The 18925-nt window shown below is 39.6% G+C and overlaps 1 protein-coding gene across 1 annotated transcript in view; it reads left to right on the forward strand.

Annotated features, from left to right (window-relative positions):
• Nucleotides 1-17718, forward strand: part of SLC9A6 (solute carrier family 9 member A6) — a 72107-nt gene extending 54389 nt beyond the window's left edge. The window contains exon 16 of the mRNA XM_089672225.1: nucleotides 3430-17718. Within this exon, the coding sequence (XP_089528351.1) occupies nucleotides 3430-3687 (258 nt within the window). The 3' untranslated portion in view covers nucleotides 3688-17718. The remainder of the gene's footprint in view (nucleotides 1-3429) is intronic.
• The last annotated feature ends 1207 nt before the right edge of the window (nucleotides 17719-18925 follow it).

Below are 18925 nucleotides of genomic sequence, written 5' to 3' on the forward strand. Positions count from 1 at the left end.
GCAAGGGTTGTGCATTTTATAGACATGAGCCTTGTCCCTACTGAAGTACAGCAAACTTAGATTGAATAGGGGGATTGAAGCTCTGTGGGTTCTGCTAGCATTATGTTCTAAATGTAATGTTTTTAGATGCCTGTTTAGCAGTATTATTATTGGTCACCACATGCCTCTACTGTGCCAACCTGCTGACACCACTGCAGACTCCCAGCTGTAAAACCTACCCTGGGGAAATGTCAGATTATTCTTACTAACCTACATAAACAAGTGGCTCAGGTGGCCTTTCTCCAGGAAACGCACTTTCCTGCCCACCAAATCCCTTTGATGAAAGTTTGATACTTCACTACTACTTTGCATTCTGGCTCCCTAATCAATAAGAGTGAGCATTTTCTTCATCCATACAATCTCTTGGGTACTCACTGACAATTGTAAAGATAATGAGGCTTGCTGCCTCTTCCATTAAAGGCCATATCTGTACTCAAAAAGTGACCTTAGCAAGTGTCTACCTGCCCAACCAGAATCACATACAATTATTAGAATCGGTGCTTGAGACCAAGGCCAACTTTTTGGAAAAGTTACTTATTAACTTATTCAACCAGGATTTGGGGTGGTTTCAGATTCATACTAGATCAGGGGTTGGCAACCCCCAGTATGCGTGCCAGACCTGGCAGGCAGCTGCATTTATGATGGCATGCAAGGGAAGCCTGGGACACCCACATCAGCAAAGTTCATTCTTCTTGCCTGTATTTAGCCGACACTGAGTGCTGAGGTGAGCACGGACGGATCCCATGGAAGCTGTGTCTGCACGGGTTGGTAGGCACCTCCTCCCATCCTTGGAGTGCACGCAGCCTCTTCAGTGGACATGTAGTGTAGCTGTTCCTCCCCACACTGCTAAGATCACATTATTTTACAAACACATCCTTAATCTGCACAGTATGACTGTAGCGGACTGTTGCAGTTCTTAGATTGGAAAAGCAGCATAGCTACAACAGCCAGTTACACACTGTGCAGCTCGGGGATATTTTTGTAAAAGAATCTGATCTCAGCTGTGTGCAATGTGGGAAGGAGCAGCTCTGTTGAGTGCCCTTCCAGCAGTGTCCCCATCCTCTGCCTTGTTTACCCCATCCTATGCTCTGATGCCCCATCCTATGTCTTACTGACCCCCTGTCCTGTGCCCTGCGGACCCTGTCCCATATTCTGCTGACCTTTGTCCTCTACCCTGCAGACTCTGTCCTGTGCACTTTAGACACTGTCCTATTCCCTACAGATGCCTTTCCTCTGCCCTGCAGACCCCTGTTCTATGCCCTTCTGACCTTCCATCCTCTGCCCTGCTGGCCTGTGTACACTGCCTTACAAACTGCTGACACTATCCGTTGCCCTGCTGACAAACTAATCCTCTGCCCCCCAACAATTATACTGCACCTCCATATTAGACAGACTAGGTCCGGTTGTGGAGTTGAGACGCCCCAAGCTGCCTGCTGTCATTTTGGACTGGTAATAAACTAGCTATTGGAAACTACTAATTTTGAATGCAGGAATTGGGACAGATCAGAGGTGTGAAGGTGCAGGAATTGGGGTGATCTGATAAGTAGTGATACAGGAATTGGGGCTGATCTGAGGTGTGAAGGTGCAGGAAGTGGGGTGATCTGTGGTGTGAAGGTGAAGGAATTGGGTCTGATCTGAGGTGGGAAGGTGCGGGAATTGGGGCTAATCTGAGTTGGGAAGGTGCAGAAGTTGGGGCTAATTTGAGGTGGGAAGATGCAGGAATTGGGCTGATCTGAGGTGTGAAGGTGCAGGGATTGGGGTGATCTGAGGTGTGAAGGTGCAAGAATTCGGAGGAACTGAGCTGATCTGAGGTGTAAAGGTGCAAAGCTCAGTATTCATTTCTTACTATTATTCTAGTTTACAGCATTTCCTTAATAAAAATTCCTTTTTTCGTGATTGAGAGTGTAAAGTTGACTTTTTTTATGTAGCTGGCACTCTTAATTTCTTTGAACCTTCATCTGGACTCAACCAGTACAACCTTTGCTACAAATTATGACACTGGTAATATTGGTCTGTCCAATCTTGCCAGTTGCCATTGACGCACAGTTTCACTCTTTCTGTGCCAACACCAACTCAAATACTGTACCTTTATACTGTGCGGAAAGCACACAAGTCATTTATGCATTTATGAGAAGGATACTCCTCAAACATGACTCACACCTTAAAAGAACAAACGTATCAATGCGTATCTGACCTTCTACTCCAAATGAATAAACTGGAAACCCTCCACATTAAAAAAAAAAAAAAAAAAATCTGTTGAATTAACCTCCCACCAACTAAAAATGATTTGCCTCGACAGTGCCAAGGCTATCTTGACCAAATGCAGCGTAGCTTTTATGAATATGGGAACCATACATCCCTGGACAACACCATCCTGATGGCAAAAAGCAAAAGCTTTTATTCCTGCTATCGCCTCTAGAGTGGTTATGCAAACCTCAGTTTGTTCAGACTATTGTACAATACAGCTTGACCACTTCCTATACAGGAGAACTGGTATTGGAAGGTTTTTACCTTCATGTTGAGAATGCATTAAGGTAAAAGTAATCTTTTGTCTTTAGAACCACTTGCACTACTTCAAACATTATCAATCACAGCTGGCATCCCATTTTTGTGGCCTTTTTCAATCTGACAAAACTTTCTTCACCTTACTGCTTTAGCAGCCCATATCTCTGTTATAGCTAAAGAAGGGAAAGATCCTCAACGCTGCTTCAATTCTAAATCTATATCCTTGCTAGGAATTGATCTGAAGTTATACGCCATGGACCTCTTCTTTGACATACATTGTATAATTTCCTGATGTTGTTTTTAAATTTAAAGAATGCATAAAAAAAAAAACAATTGCATCTCATCAGACCTTAGATGTTTTGGTTGCATTGGATTTCAGGTTTGTTCCTCTATATTTTCACCTGGCAATCCTGGCAGTTGCACACTTTCTGTCCTAGGGTGACAACACTCATTTACCGTACTGTGTGGAGGAGCAACTTTGTCACCTTAGGACAGAATTATAGAATATCTACACCTATGCTCATATCCAAAAACTAGAGCAAGGTATACTGTAGTTCACCTAGAGAGCTTCGAAAAATGTAATGACAGAATTAAATGCTGCAGAGAGTAGCTTGAACTCACTCTCTGCAACATTCCCTTGCAAGTCCAGGGCAATGTGTATTGCCTGACACCCTCGACTCACAAGAAGTTGGTTGAATGATTTAACCTGGAAGAGGAGCGGCAGTGGATCAGTGATTGTGCACTGGAAATCGGGTCAGTGTAGCAGCAAGAGGCGCTTTTCAATGTTAAGTGCGCTGCCAAGGACTGAACATTCTTATTTACAGCTCAAGCTAGAGTTGGATTTTAATTAACATAATTAATTAATTTAATTCATATCTCTTGTAGAACCAAGAACAGTTAAAAGATGACGACTCTGACCTCATATTAAATGACGGTGACATAAGCTTAACGTACGGTGACACAACAGTGAGTACAGAATCTGTAGCATCAAGACGAGGTGTTGGGAACAGCACAGAGGATGGAATAGATCGAGAGTTAACCTGCGGGGATCATGAACTTGTCTTAAGAGGAACGCGTCTAGTCATGGATGAGTGTGAAGTGCCAGGAAACCTGCAAGTTACCAGGAGGCCAAGTCCAATGTAGATTTTTGTCTTTGCATTTTTCATGGGGAAAGGGTTGTACTGTAACATTTTTGTGTTTTTTTAATTATGCCGGTATGTTGTACTACCTACTGCATGGCTCTGATTGTCTGAGCTGTATAAACGCTATTCAAATAGCATCAGAAATGAATCCTATTTTGATGCTGCTTGTGAAGATCACATTTTGTTTTTGGAAACTCGTCTGATTGCACTTTAAGTGAAGCCGTTCAACAAAGTGTAGTGATCACACACGATGCTGTATGGCGGATATAACAACCCTCCCAGCTTGTTATGTGAAAATAATTGCCAATATTTTATTTTGTTACTTGAAACATTACTTGGGTTTAATTTATATGTCAACTTTTGACTGTTATTTGAAGGAATTTGTTATATACTTTTTATTATAATCTTCACTTCTATTTCAGCATTATGTTGAAGAGCAAGGTGTTGCCTCTCCTATTTTCTGCAGCTGTCTCAGATATAATATAGCAGATAAAATGAATGTTTCATTTAGGGTGTGGTAAGAGGGCAAACAATTCCATACAGCCTGTGCTGCTTCGGTGCATACTAAAATAAAATGCCAGAAGAAGCCATATAATTGTGATCATGGTGGATCACTGTTGATCATTTGGGCTTAGGCGTGGAGATACTAAACAGTCATGTTTAAATGTAGTGACATGATATTCGTTTCAGTTGTGCTGGTTATGTCATGAGAAGTGATGCCAGTTAGGACCGATTTGGAATAAATGGAGTGGTGCTCTGTGAGCCTTTGATGTTAACAGACTGGCAGGGTGGCAAGAGGGTATGCTAATGACATGCACCCTCTGCAGTCTGTGTGCACTATTTTTGGTGGGTAGAATGTTAAAATTACTTTTTTGCAGTTGTGGAACCTAAATGTCTAGCATTCATACTCCTCAAGTTCTCCTGCAGAATGCAGACTACACTCTGGCCCTCCTTAGCAGATGATTTCCTGTAAACCTTTGTAAGAAGTCTACTGGAAACACGGGGGAAACTTCTCAGTAAAAGATGTTTAGATGGCTCAATCTGGGGGTAGGATGCCAGCTTAAGCTAGGCATATATGGCACAATTTTTCTCTCATTCAGCACATGGCCTGAAGGAGAAAAAAAATGTTTGATTTCCCCATCCACAATAAACTGTGGATGGAGGAATCTCCACTGCCAGCTATTGTATCCAGAAGCAGTGGCTCCCACGGCTAATTAAATACAGGGGTGATGCCAAACAGTGGCTGCATCTGATAGGATACGGTCATTGTTTCAACTTATAAATTTCCACCCACCTCAGTTGATTTTTAAATTGACTTTTGACAAGGGGGGTAGTGCTTGCAGGGCCACCCAAGGCTCAAATTTCAGATGATTCAGCAGTCACCAGCCGAAATTTGTACTACCTATGGCCAGCCTTCAAATAATTCCCTGCAATTCTCTTTTAAAACATTGTTTATTGCCATGTTCTTTGTGCTATGGCCTCAGTAAACTTCATAACCAAACATTGGATGCTTTCTCTTTCAAAATAATCAAGTCAGAATTTATATAAGATTTGTTTTAAAAAAAAACAAAAAAACCCTGTGTCAGTAGAAAAGACATATTCTAATATTTGGAGCCAAACGTTATGAGACTTTCAATGCCAGAGTTAATTTTTAAGTGTGCATTCCACAGAGAATGTTGCAACACCACATAACCACTTCCAAACTCCATTTTTATTCCCAAAGACATAATTTTCTTTAAAAGTACAAATCTGAAAAGCAATGTATTATTCTTACAATGAAATTTAGAATATGTATTGTCATCAGGCCCTATTCTTTTAAGCTATTAAAGAGAAGAAGTAGCCACAAGTTACTTAAAGTAGAATTCCATCCTAACACTAAAGCCAGCCAGGTTCAGGGAGGTCTAGCCACATTTTGATCCATGTACTTTATGGGCAGGCTGGTTGTACAGATGTCAATCTACCGATCGACTTCTGTGCAAGCAGCCAGTCGGGGTTTTTTGTTTAGACTAGTTTATGCTAGGCTAGAATTCTAATTTAAACTGATTCTCTGAGATCCCATGGTATGGTTGATCATATGACCAAGAACTAAGGTCCTGTGGTCCTTGCTGAAGTGGAGATCAGAGTTTAGCTTGGCTGATTCTCCTCTATAGCAGTGTTCACATGTAATGCCAATAGTTAGGGCTGAATTTCCTGAGCAGTATTATATTGTATTGTTTCCCAAAGATATGACAGATTATGCATTAGTTTTGTCTTTTGGAAATGGGTGCTGTTTTAAGTATGTGTTTCAGCACCAAAAATTTACTCCCATATATTTTTAGGCATCCGTAACTGTTACTGCTGGTGATGTTTCCGTAATGCTGTTTAAATCTAAGAAACTATTTACTATCCCCTAAATCTGAATCCTTTCAGCTCATCTCTTACAGGGAACCTGTGAGAAAAGAAAAAGCTGTCTGTTGGCTTTCTTTTGAACTGTCATCCTTTTAAAATTGCTTGGCTACTTAAAGTATAAGTTCACCTTTTGTAACATATACACACACAGCCATTCACTGGGAAGACCAGTGTTCTGCTGCATCTTCTCCCTCACCTCTTTATGCAGTTGAGAACAGAGATTTTGAACATTTCTACAAAAGGGAAAAAAAAGTATTTTTATTGTGTTTTTTTTTTATATCCATACACAAATGTTTTGCCTATTTCTATTTTAACCTGAAAGGGTTGTTTTTCAAGGTGAGCATTTACATATTCATTAAGCTGGCCATACACTAGTAGATTTTCAAACAAACATTTGTATGAAAATTCTCAGGTCATATGATGGCTTGATGAAGGTTGAAAGTACTTCAAAATGTTAAATTATTAAATGTACTTGGCCTGGATACAGGTTCACTTTTTGAACCTACACTGCATCAAAAATAAGGGGCACATTAAAAAAGTGATGGTGTGGCTGCACCATTACTATACGCACTGCGCACATTTATAAAGCACATCAGTGTTCTGTACAGGGATGCTCAGAGCCCCTGCTTTGGGACTCCAAAGCCAGCAGCGAGTACTGTGAACAAAAAAAGAAAGTCATTAACTGTCACTCCATCAATCAGAGCTTTTTCTGCTCCATTCAGCAGAAAGAATTCCATGGGACTTCACCAGCTACACACCTCGCCCGTACACACAATAAGAAAACCTGACAAATATTTCTACAAGAGGAATAATCAGTTGATAATCTGTTTGTTAGTATAGTGCTTTCGACAGCCGATTCCAGCTGTCTTGGATGAAAAAAAAACAACAAAGGTGTAAGCTAGAGAATTTTTCTGGTTCGGTGGCATAACATCCGATTTTTGTTCAATGTGTGTACAGTAATCGTACAGAAATAATTGAATAGAAAATACCATGCATGATCGGAAACAAAGAATGACCTGGAAGTAGATAGCAAAGAAAATTAAAAATTGTACACTTTCAAATTCTGGATCATTAAACTACAAACAGTGAACAGTAGCATATTTTTTTCTGTGATAATCATGCTAAATTAGTACGTAGATACATTTGCCTTTGTCATTTGTGAATTATCGTACAAGCTAATATTCCCGGTTTCATCGTGATATACCTTCGTGGAAAATCAGATGACCGTTCATTTTCTCATAGTGTATACTAGGCTTTAGTTTTTATGATGGAGAGTGGATAGTGATATCCATTCTTCATTAAAAATGAGCACCATTATGTTCTAATCTATCTGATCTAAAATGTAAGTGAGCACCAATATGTTCTAATCTATCTGATCTAAAATGGAAGTGATCACCAATATGTTCTAATCTATCTGATCTAAAATGTAAGTGAGCACTAATATGTTCAAATCTATCTGATCTAAAATGCAAGTTTCTAATACTGCACTCTATTAAATACAGTATTTTGTTTTTCTGTCTGTCCTTGTTAGAGAGATCTTCACTTTCCTAAGCTACACTAGTGGAATTTCATTCAACATTTTTCATTGTAAGAATGTTCGTTCATTTCCAATCATTAGTGGGGTCAAATCGACTTGCGTTTGACCGCAGTGGCATAAAATTCAAAGATGCAGGATGGAAAATTTTTCTCGGCTGTATGAATTTTTAACAGTGCATGTGTTTTGTTTTCCATTAAGTTAATTAATTCCAAAATCGAATGATAAAAGCAAACTACATTTGAACAACACTTACATGTACTGAAAATTTTCATACAAATTTTCATTTGAAATCCAACAAGTGTATACCCTGCTTTACTCCCAAAAGGATAGTGATCACAGGAACAGGAGGTTAAAGGGGATTCTCCCACAACAAAGACTCAGACATTAGTTAAACCCTGACAGAGGTCTTTGCTGTTTTAAACAGATAGCAGTATACTTTATTTGCATGTTCTCTGATCAGTCAGGTTATAAACAAAACATTGACTGCAGCTCCAGGTTACAGTTTGATAACCCCCACCGCAATTGTAATAAGTAAGAACAAAGAAAATATATTCATCCAACAAATAGCTGCTGTGTGCCCTTATACAGCCCTGTTGTATCTTCTAAAAAATTAACCATGGTTGTCCTATACCCAGAGATTTTGTTTATTCACAGGGCAGAATTGACATTTCAAGGCGTTTTTGGTAATGTACAGGTTGGAGCAGACGCCTTTTAAGATGTTTGATACAGAGCTTCATGGTTACTTTTAACATAGTAGTCCATATAGGTTTGCTTTCAAAATACCCATAATCATTCTTTATGTTCAGTAGGTACCTAGTACAAGTTATCTATTATATTTACTGTTATCATTTTGTACAGCCACTTACTATCTGTATTTTCTGTAGTTGTGCTGTGCCTACAGTTTTTAAAGTGCCATTTCTTTCTGCACATACTTGTTCTGTTGTCTAAAGCCTTTGGTAGACAAAAGTTGCAGTTTAAAATAAAGTATGATCAAATCCGTTTTGTAAATACAAAGGTCTTTCATATTCAGTTTTCTGAAACTACAGTGTCTGTGTTGCACTTACAGATTAGACTATTCCTTCTACTTTTCATACTGTTCTGGAAGAAACAGGTGTAGGATTTGGTAAGTTAGGGCAACACGGCCATATCTTCTTTAGAGAATGTTCAGTGTGGCTGTGGCCTTTTTGGGTAAATGGCACAGTTCCTAGCTGTGTAATGCTCAATTTAAGGCCAGTAGCTAAATATAGTGTTGGAATACATACTGCATATTTAGTAACTGTCTATCCAACAAGGATTTGTAGTTCTGTGCAGTCAGTTTTGTGACCAAGGTACACCTGCCAGACAGCAAATCCAACTTCTGCACCATGCAGGTCAGGTTGGTAAAGAGCACCATAACATTCTCCTAGACTACTGTTTGAACAAGGAAAGAGAAGCAGCATGCTGATGAGGTCTTTTCTTTGCTCATTCTGCTTTTGTTCCCTGTCAGCACATGTGCATGCAGCAGAAACTGATTGGCACCTACTTCTAGTCCTGCCTTTTTCAGTCAGGGTGCTGCTATGGAGTAGCGTACAGGAGGCAATTATGCCAAATTTGGGTACTTAAACTATAAAGTAGTTGTATTTAATGTGTTTAATAATCTATAATGACTACCAGCCTTGATTTTTATTTTTTTTAATTTTTTTTTTCTTTCTATTCACTTTTGAGTTTGGCTATGAACTGCAGTATTCTTTCCTACATTAGCCATGCTGTGCACTACCTGAATTCTGCAAATGTGTATGTCAGATATATGATGATCATAAATTTTGTTTTGCCTGTTTTCTTCATCATTACGATACACTGCCAATTGTTCACATTGATATTTATGCTTGTCTGTGTGTGGTGTTTTTTTATTTTTTTTTCTCAGTTGTAAATTTACTGACATTGTTCGTACATGTATAATCCTGCATTTATCCAGTGCATGTTTTTCAAATCAGGATTGCCTTTTATGTATGCATTCTAACTAGAAAATGTTTTCTATTGCGTTTTTGTTTACACTAAAATCAAATTTTAATTATTCAATTTAAAAAAAGTTTCTTTACTAGCTGCAATTACCAGCTACTGAACAATTCTAGACATGCAGAAAGCATGTTATCTGTGAGCATTTTCTGAGTTTTCTGTCATTCATGTTAGAATTTCGAGGGCTGCATTTTAGATGCTTAGCCCCTTGACGCCGACATAATACAAATATGCAGCCTCAAAGAACTGGGCTTTTTTCCATGGGGCCGCATATTTGTGTACCTGTCTTTCTGCTGGGAGCACGCTGCACAGCACGCTCCCAGCACAAAGACCGCAGTGTCACTGTGAGCCCCGGGTCCTGTTCTAACGGTCAGGACCTGGGACTTCCGATTCCGGGTCACATAATTGCTGTGATGGCCTCTGATTGGCTATCACAGTGATCAGTCAATGTTCAGCCTGGCCCCCTTGTATTTTTTTTCTTTTTTTTTTTCCCCCTCTATGAATGGAGGAGAGAGATGCATTGTATCTCTCTAACTTCTGGCATAGAGGGGGGGAAAATGTTTGTAAAAAAAAAAAGATAAATATTAAAAAAATACCTATATCAAGGTTTGATCTAGTTCAGTGCCAGGGTAAGTGTTTGGGTCAAGGTCAGGGTCAAAGGTCAAGAGTTAAAAAAAAAAAATTGGTGTCAGTGTGTTTTAGGTAAAAAAAAAACCAACAAAACAAAATGTGCACTATCGTTTCTGGGCTGTACTACGGGTACAAACAACAAATAACATACACATATATGGTATCACTGCGATCGTCAAGAGCTGGAAATTTTTATTTTAGGTTGCTCTTTGATGGTAGGTTATGGTAGTAACAAGAAACACACAGCAAAATTTAAAAAACTAATTTTTCTTCCTTTGATAATAAAAAAAAATCAGGAGATATCCATTACCATTTACCACCTAATGAAATCCCAATTTGTCCTGAAAAAAACAAGGTATAATTCACCTGGATGTACAAAGTAGTTGTGATGATCTGTACGGTTTTACCAACACATGTCAAAGTTGCAAAATTGTGCTTAGCCATTAAGATTTGTTTTCCCCTTAGGCATGAAGGGGTTAAACACATTTAGGGCTGGTTCACGCCACTGGTAATCCAGTCCAGGGAAAAGAAAAATGGAACTTGCTGCATTTTTTTCTGCACTGGACTGTGGCAGAACACACTGGGATGCATCAGGCACACATTACAGCAAAAAAACCCCGGCAAAACCGGAAAACTTGGGAGAAAAAAGTAAGAGGGGAAAATATGCACTGGATCACATTTAAAATGCATCAAAAACGCACATGCAGAAACACATCCAGAGATAGTTTTTGTGATGTGAACTTTAAGTAAAAACTCATCCTGAGTGCATGTTTGTGGTGTGAATCGGCCCTAAGAGTTCATTCGTACCCAGGGGTGGACTGACAACTTATGGGGCCCCTGGGCAATAGGGGATCATGGGGCCCCTGTGTCCTTGCCCACACTCAAAAAAGCCTATGAAAAAGGTACCAGGGGCATTTCATGGGGCCCCCTACTGACCCCGGGCCCTCGGGCAGTGCCCGTGTTTCCAAATGGTCAGTCCGCCCCTGTTCGTACCAAAGAGCTTGCATGCACTTAATGGACATGTATTGGCATGCATTTTTCAGTTGTGCTATAGTGCATTTTTAAAATGCGTTGCAATGCAATTGTTTACCTTTTTTTAAATCCTGTTTGTGTTTTCCATGTGCTGCAGCATTTTGCAATGTGTGTTTGCCTCCATAAGCTGCACACAAATTAAATCTATGCTACTTTATTTTTTTTCCCCCCTCTTTTCAATGCACACCAATGCAGCACATTTTTAAAAACCGGAAACAATAGGAAGTAGTGCAATTTGTCCAGTCCACTTTTTCTTTTTTAAATTTAAGGTAAATACTAGTTCATTTAAACACCATCATCCGACATCTCAGGAGGAATGAGTGCTTTCACCTCCGGAGTTCTTCAATCACATTTATCTTGTGTAAGATACATTTAGGATCCATCTACAGGAACCCAAGCCTCGCTTTCTTCAGAAAGTGGAGATTGCTAGGAGTTAAGTTGCTGGGATCACAAGCTGAGTCCCCATGAAGTATAAGAAACCCAGTCAGCCAGCCTCACCAAAAAAACAAAATTTTCATATTTTAAACCGTTTTTTTTAAAGCCTTTTTTAATGCAGGGTATTAACGGGCAGCCGCCACATAATGATTTCTTTTCTCTCTGACTGCACTAAACTGATGAGATGCAAAGCTTGATTGGTTAAATGTTTGCTGTAATCTATGCATTTACTAATTAGGCACCTCTTTTTGTTAAATGTTTTTACTTTGCCATTCTATGAACTAAATAATATGACACTAAATTTTATTCTGTCCTATTTTCGAGTGCTCAATAGCAGTGCCAAGCAAAGTGATTTTGTTATTGCAAAGTTAGACATCTGTAGATGAACACGTGTATGTTGTATTATATAATTACTGATCCTTTGTAGTGAGTTTATTGTTGCATCATATCATCATTTAGTATGCAAGTTCAAGTAGGAAGGCTCACCACAAGAAATAAGGGTTCGCAAACCAAATCAGATTAAGCTGGTGACTGTCAGTTTGCCATAAGTATTGTACTATTGTACTGATCTGTCTTCTCAAGCAGACTCGGCTGGATCCGTGGCCTGGGAATCCATTTCATTGGCTATTGGTTGTTATGGTGTCGGTGGCTGGGCCTCTCACACCATAAAAAAAAAATTGTAATCCTTTACAACCTGGCTTTCTGTTTCTTGGAAACCAAAGAAGCCGGATTGTGAGATGGCAGATACAGCTAAGCCCATCACTGCTTGAAAGGATTGATGAGTCAGACAGAGAACCTGGGTGTGAGCTGTTTTTAGCTGATACGGTCCCTTCCCCAACATTTCTGGTACTGACACTCATCTTGAGGAAGCACCTGATGCACGAGACATGCGTTGACACTTACTGCTCATTTAAATATTCAACTCCTTGCTAGATGCTTGATTGGACAGCAGTGGCGCAGGGGGAAGAAGGTATGTGCTGTCAATCACACCATCTCGGGAATGCTGCTTGGAGGGGCTGACAAAGTTTTACATGCACTTTGTTTTGAGGATAGGAACACATCAGAAAATGTTTGAGACTTTTTCTTTAGGTACCCAACACACTTAATGTAGGAGCTATTTGATCAAGAGCCAATTACAAGTATGCTTTTTGACTGTGATAAGAAATGGGAGCATATGGATAAATCCCACAGTCATGAAAGAACATACACTATATGGCCAAACATGACACCTATATAAGCTTGTTGGACAATCCCATTGCAAAACCATAGATGTGAATATTGATTTGGGAAAACAAATTCTGTGCTCTGGCTAGTACCAAATGTGTTCATTAGGGTTGAGGTGCAGGCCTCTTGAGATCTTTGACATAAAACCTGTTAATGCTGTCTTGAATGGGCCTGGCTTAGTGCAACTAAACAATCAATTGATGGGGTGTCCCTATATTTTGGGTCAAATAATGTACAAAGTGCTTACTGACTGTCACTAATGGAGATGGAACTGATTAGGCTTTGCACTAGCTTGTGTGCCACTCTACATGGTAACCTAAGTTATTGCTGTAAGGAAAACCTTACACTTCAGACAAAAATAACTGCATTATTGTATTGCTTAATATTACATGCTGTTTTTTTCTTTGCCAAATCTCTAAACTGGTTAGCATGCCATTGTGGCTTGGTTCCACTACAGTGTACCATCCACATGTTGCCTAGATTTGCTGTTTACTGTATTTATCTCCCTGATGTAATATTGGCTTGTTTTCTATGCATTTTTATTTAAATTATAGTGTGCCAATGTATAGTTACAGCTAAAACAAGGTACCTTTTCCTCCATGTCCACTTTTCTCAGTCCAGGAAACTATACTAGCTGTGGTGTCTATAATTTTAAATATCTTAATCATACAGTACAGGACACAGGATTTGATTGCTAGATCATGGGTTATAAGCTACCTTTATGTAATTTGACCCTGGAAAAAGCTTTGCTGAGGCTGGCCTCTATTGTACCTATGTAACCCCTCCCACTCTGTGAGGCTCCAGTTTTTTTGCTAGTGTCTTTAGGTGATGGATCCCTTTTGCAGTTTTTTTTTTTTTCTCACCGGTTTTCCTTTCCTTATTTGACTGACACTTCAATCAACATTTGACTGCTTATTGCATTATGGTTTACGAGCAGTTTCCGGATTGCTTACTATTTGTGCATATCAGGGAAACCCGACCCTGAAGCACCAGGGATCCTGCACTCAGCTCTTACCTTTTGCACATGGTGTAATGAATGAGTTAGCTGCAGGGTTGCTGTACAGGTCCAGGGCCATAGTTTATTCCCACAGTACCCAGGCCCTGAAGACCCCTTTTGGGGTATGCCCACTGTGATAGGCGAAGCATTGACTGTGGATGGGACCAGTGATGTGAAGGTAAGATATGGTTTCCCAGTACTTTTAACATACTGATACCTGGCTATACATGTCTTTTTAGATCTTTACTGGGATGGATAGTTCACACTACAGTATATCCTTTTATCCTACAAGACACATAACCGTGCTAAACACACAAGCAGTTTTGAGGGCACATGTTATGGGTTAATCTACATTTCAGTGGTTTTTTTCGTTAGCTTTTATTGTCTTTTTATTCGTTATAGGTAACATTAGTACAGTTCCTACCTATTTTTAAATGTGGTGGTCTATTATTCCATCTTGCTACAGAAGTTCCTCTGTGACTAGTAACATAGTGCTTATAAGACTCCTAGCTGTGCATTTCCTGTTTTTTTTTAAATTTATTTATTGTTAACTTTTTCATATATTTGTCCCAAGCCACTTACTGTTGTTTGACTCACTACCTCTGCTGGAAGTATATTCCAAGCATCGTGCGGCCTTTTATATGTGGGACGTACCATTAGAACACTGCGAAAAAGATTTGGAGAGCACCGGAGGTCAGTTGATGATGGCATTACTAAATACAGTGTTCCCCGCCATTTTTCAGAGTTTCATTCTAAATCCTCTCTCCATCTACAAGTATGGGTCATTGAGGCTATACCAGACCATCTCCCCCCAGTTGAACGTTTCAAATTATTATGCCAACAGGAGACCTATTGGATTTTTACTTTAGATACCCTTGCACCTAGGGGCCTCAATGAAGAGATTGAGATACACACGATTATTTAATAAAAAATTTTTTAAAAAAAATTATTTTAATTTATTCTTCATATCTTTTTACTATTTATTTTTTATAGTATATACTTCAATTCCCACCAGTTCCCTTTTTTTCTTTTTCTTTTTTTTTTTTCCCTGATTGTCTCCCCCCCCTTCATATTCCACCTTCTTACCCGCCCATCTTTCCCCTTACAATCCACATCATAGTAACAACGTTTATAATTAAATATTTCCTGTGTAATCTTTTATCTTCCACATGCGTTTTTTTTTTTTTTTTTTCCCCCCCCCAATTCTTTCCTTTCCTTCTATTCTTCCTATCTTTCACATGTTCTACAGAAAGCAGCTGCTCACCGTTTATTTTTTATGTTTTCCACCACTGCTTGTTAAGCCTGTATGCATTATACATTTTTTTAATTTCACTACCCCGCCCCTCAGTTGCCCCACCCCTTCCTCCTCTCCTTATTTATTGGCTCATCCCACTAGCCAATCAGGTCTGATGAAAAGGCAGGTTGCCTAGAAACGCGTCACCGCCCCCCTGGAGGATTCCCAGCAACGTTCTGATGTCATTTCCTGCCCGGTGGCCATCTTGGATGTGCCTCAAGCTGGCTACTGTACCCACGCTGATGTGAGAGATCAGCAGTGCCTGCCCTGGATCCCGGTTCTTATCTGCGCCGCGACTCCCGGTTACTGCGCCTGCCATCCTCGCCTCCTCCTGTGGGACCCGCCTAGAGCACCAGCCACGCAACACCTTGGCATTACAGATATCCATTTGTGAGGTGCAGCACAGATGACATCCTCCTCCTTATATATTGATGCCTGATATCTACCCACTTCTTGTGAGTTTTTATAATCTTGTGTGCAATAAACTTTTATATTCATACTGCACTTAGTCTGGCGCACTTCTCTTTCTTCTCCATTTACCACAGAGTCCGGTTTACTCTAGAAAGTGCAAGCCTCACGACGGTGTCTACATTGCAGCGTTGTATATATATGTATATACATATATATACCATCTATCTCAATCCAGTACTGTTTGCATCACAAGGCCTTTTTTCCCCTCCTTTCCCTACCCCCCTCCCCTCCCCCCTTCCCTTTCCTCACCACTAAAGCTGCATCATCTACTTGTTGCCCCTTTATTACTGGCATGTATGATTATATATCTTAATTTTTGTTTACTGGATTATTTTGTTTAAGGTTTGCTGAGTGAACGTTATGTCCACTACAAATTCTCTTGCGCCAATTGCATTTTTATATTCCAAGCATCTACTACCCTTTCAGTAAAATAACACTTTCTAAGATTAGTTTTGAACTTTCCTCCTATTTGTTTAAGGTCAAGTCCCCATGTTCTTGATCTTGGTTTCATATTGAAAATACTGTCTCCTTGAACCTTATTCACCCTCTTGATGTATTTAAAGTTTTCAGTCATGTCTCCCTTCCATTCTTTCCTCCAGACTGAACATAAGTTCTTGAAGTCTGTCCTGATATGTTTTATCCCTCAGACCATTCACCATTTTTGTTACCCGTCTCTGGACTCATTCTATCTTACCAGTATCTTTTTGTAAGTGAACTCACATCTATTCAATTAGCTCCTAGACACACCTTAATACTGGATCCCCTCAGTCTGCAACCATTCAATGAATACGCCATAGAGGAAGATCTCACATGAGATCAAGGGGATTACTCTCCTCAAAGGTCCTTTGTAAGTACAGAAGCTTCTTCTCTTTGTTGCCACTGGGAGACATAATTCTGCCTTGGCTCCCACTATTTTCTTCTTGGGAACCCCTTTTTTTTTTTTTACACTACATGGGGACAAAGTATCCTGGAATCCAGTCCTTCTTGCTTACTTGATGCTCTTCCTATCGCCTTCTGTAGGAATGTTATTCTCCTTCCTCATGTCTTGCCTTAAGGGAATGTCACACAAGTTACGATTCACCTTATAGGTCATCTATGGCTGCCTGCCATGCCTTCTCTTTGGAACTGACCCCTCTTTCCTCACAGAATGGTTCCTCTATGGAATTCTTCCTATCTTTTTCACCCGGCTGGCTGTTTATTTTTTTTTTAGGGCTTCTGCATTCAGGGAATGAAATTCTTCCTTCCCTACGTAGGCTCATTCTTCCAATGATGTTATGGTTCTTTAGTATCTGTTTTTTCTCCCAAGTTGCAAGCCCACCCATTCATGTTTTCAAAAAACATTTTTTGACAGGTGGCTGTTTGTGCCTTTGCTGATCTGGCTTTGGCCAGAAGATGTTTTTTCTGTCAACTGTTTGGGTTTGTTGACCCTTCTTTTTCCTGTGGGCCTGTTGCTGCTGTCTTGGCTGTTTTGTTGCCCATTTCTTGAGGACATTATGTGGTCTAAGAATCAATTCCTGTCTCCTGTACCATACAATTAAGATCAAAGGAATTTTAACTTACCCATAAATTCCATATCTTTCTCTGTGATCTTACTGTGTGCCAAAAAACTGAACCTTCACAAAGTAGGCGGGTTTTACGGGTTCATTGGTGTGTCATCCCAGCAAAGCTTTTACCAGCGTTCAATCATCTGCAGGTAGTGTCAGATAACCCCTGGTCTAAGGATCTACTCCAGTGCCCTGTACTGTACTGCATGATATGGAATTTACAGGTACATCAAAATTCCTGGTTTTTTTTACTTTTTGTATAGGCCATCAGGTGGCCAATCCTTGCATCAATGCTGCCACGAAGTGCTTGTGTGCATTTTGTCTGCAATACTTATAAAGTTCTGTTTTTCTGTCAGCTAAATCATTTTAATTTTTATAACAGTTTTCTTAAGATGTAAAAAGTCCACAATTGTGTTTTTGATGTATTGTGTACAGTGGCTGAGTTCAGCAAATTTGTTTATTAAATGATTCATTACTCTTGGCAATTGGATTTGTGGGTTTGTGTTTTACAGAAGCAACAGTAATTACTGCTGTTTTTTTATTCTGTGGTAAAAGAAAGAGTCACTTCCGTTACCTTAACTTTAAGAAAGCAATGGATTTCCGAAGATGGAGTTGATGAGCCTGAAAAGGTTGGTGCAGTTCGGAGCACTCTAGCCATATTGGAACCAATATCGCTGATAACACAAACAGTTAGGCATTACATAGGCTTCATGGATGTTAGACGTTTTTCCTAACTTTTCTAGAAGCCTTTCCTTCTAGTAGCAGTGTTTTGGCAAAAACAAACTCCTGGCGCTTGCAAAGGTGTGTAATGCGTTTAGGCATGTTTAGCTGCATTAAGCGTTTGGGTGCTAATTCATTTCATTGGCCAGAATAAATAATTTATTCTGGACATTGAAATTAACACTCAAACACTAAATGCATGTAAAGAAGCGCATTTTCTGCTAAAACTCTGCTGCTCCTGGATGCACTGGCAGTGGGTTTTTTCCTGCCTCTAAACACCTATGCCTCTAAAATCTTCTAAAAGTCTAAGTGTACATGGACACTTGGCTAACATGTAGAGGAGTTTAGAGGCAGGAAAAAAAATGTGAGAAGCTGCTTGGAAGCAGATATAAAAACATCCAGTGTGCAAGAGGCCTTACTGTTCACAGGGTATATGTGTAGACTCCTTCCACTTTTTAAATGTTAAGGTGGAAAACATTACTTCTTAAGCATTCTTTGGATGCTGTCTTGGACGTAAAGTGAACCTGTGTTTTACCCGTGCAAAGAAAAGCAACAGGTTTTCTTGTTAACCTTCAGTTTCACATCTACTTCTTCCTCTGCTCCTCTTGCACATCTTGTGGTTGCTGGCATCAAAAAGTGGAAGTGTTGTATAAGCTGCAAGGATTTTAGTTTGGCCTGCCTGTTATAGTCACATGATCAGACCCAATGTTGTAGAATAAAGCTGGCCATAGACTAGAAGATTATCGAACTAATGTGCATACAAATGTTTGCATGTAAATTCTCAGTACATTCGATGACGAAATGTCATTTGAAAGTACTTCAATTTAATTTGCTTTTAACAGATTTTGCAAAAAAAATAATTTTCAGAATGAAAACCACAGTCACGGTTAGAATTTTTTTTTGTTCCAGTAACGTTTTCCATCCTGGGGTAAATTGTGATTGTGATTGACAGTAGTGGGAGTCAATGGCTTC

Source organism: Staurois parvus, unplaced genomic scaffold (assembly GCF_062004578.1).
Source record: "Staurois parvus isolate SC_StPar_1 unplaced genomic scaffold, SC_StPar_1.0 ptg000123l, whole genome shotgun sequence".
NCBI classification, from domain to species: Eukaryota; Metazoa; Chordata; class Amphibia; order Anura; family Ranidae; genus Staurois; species Staurois parvus.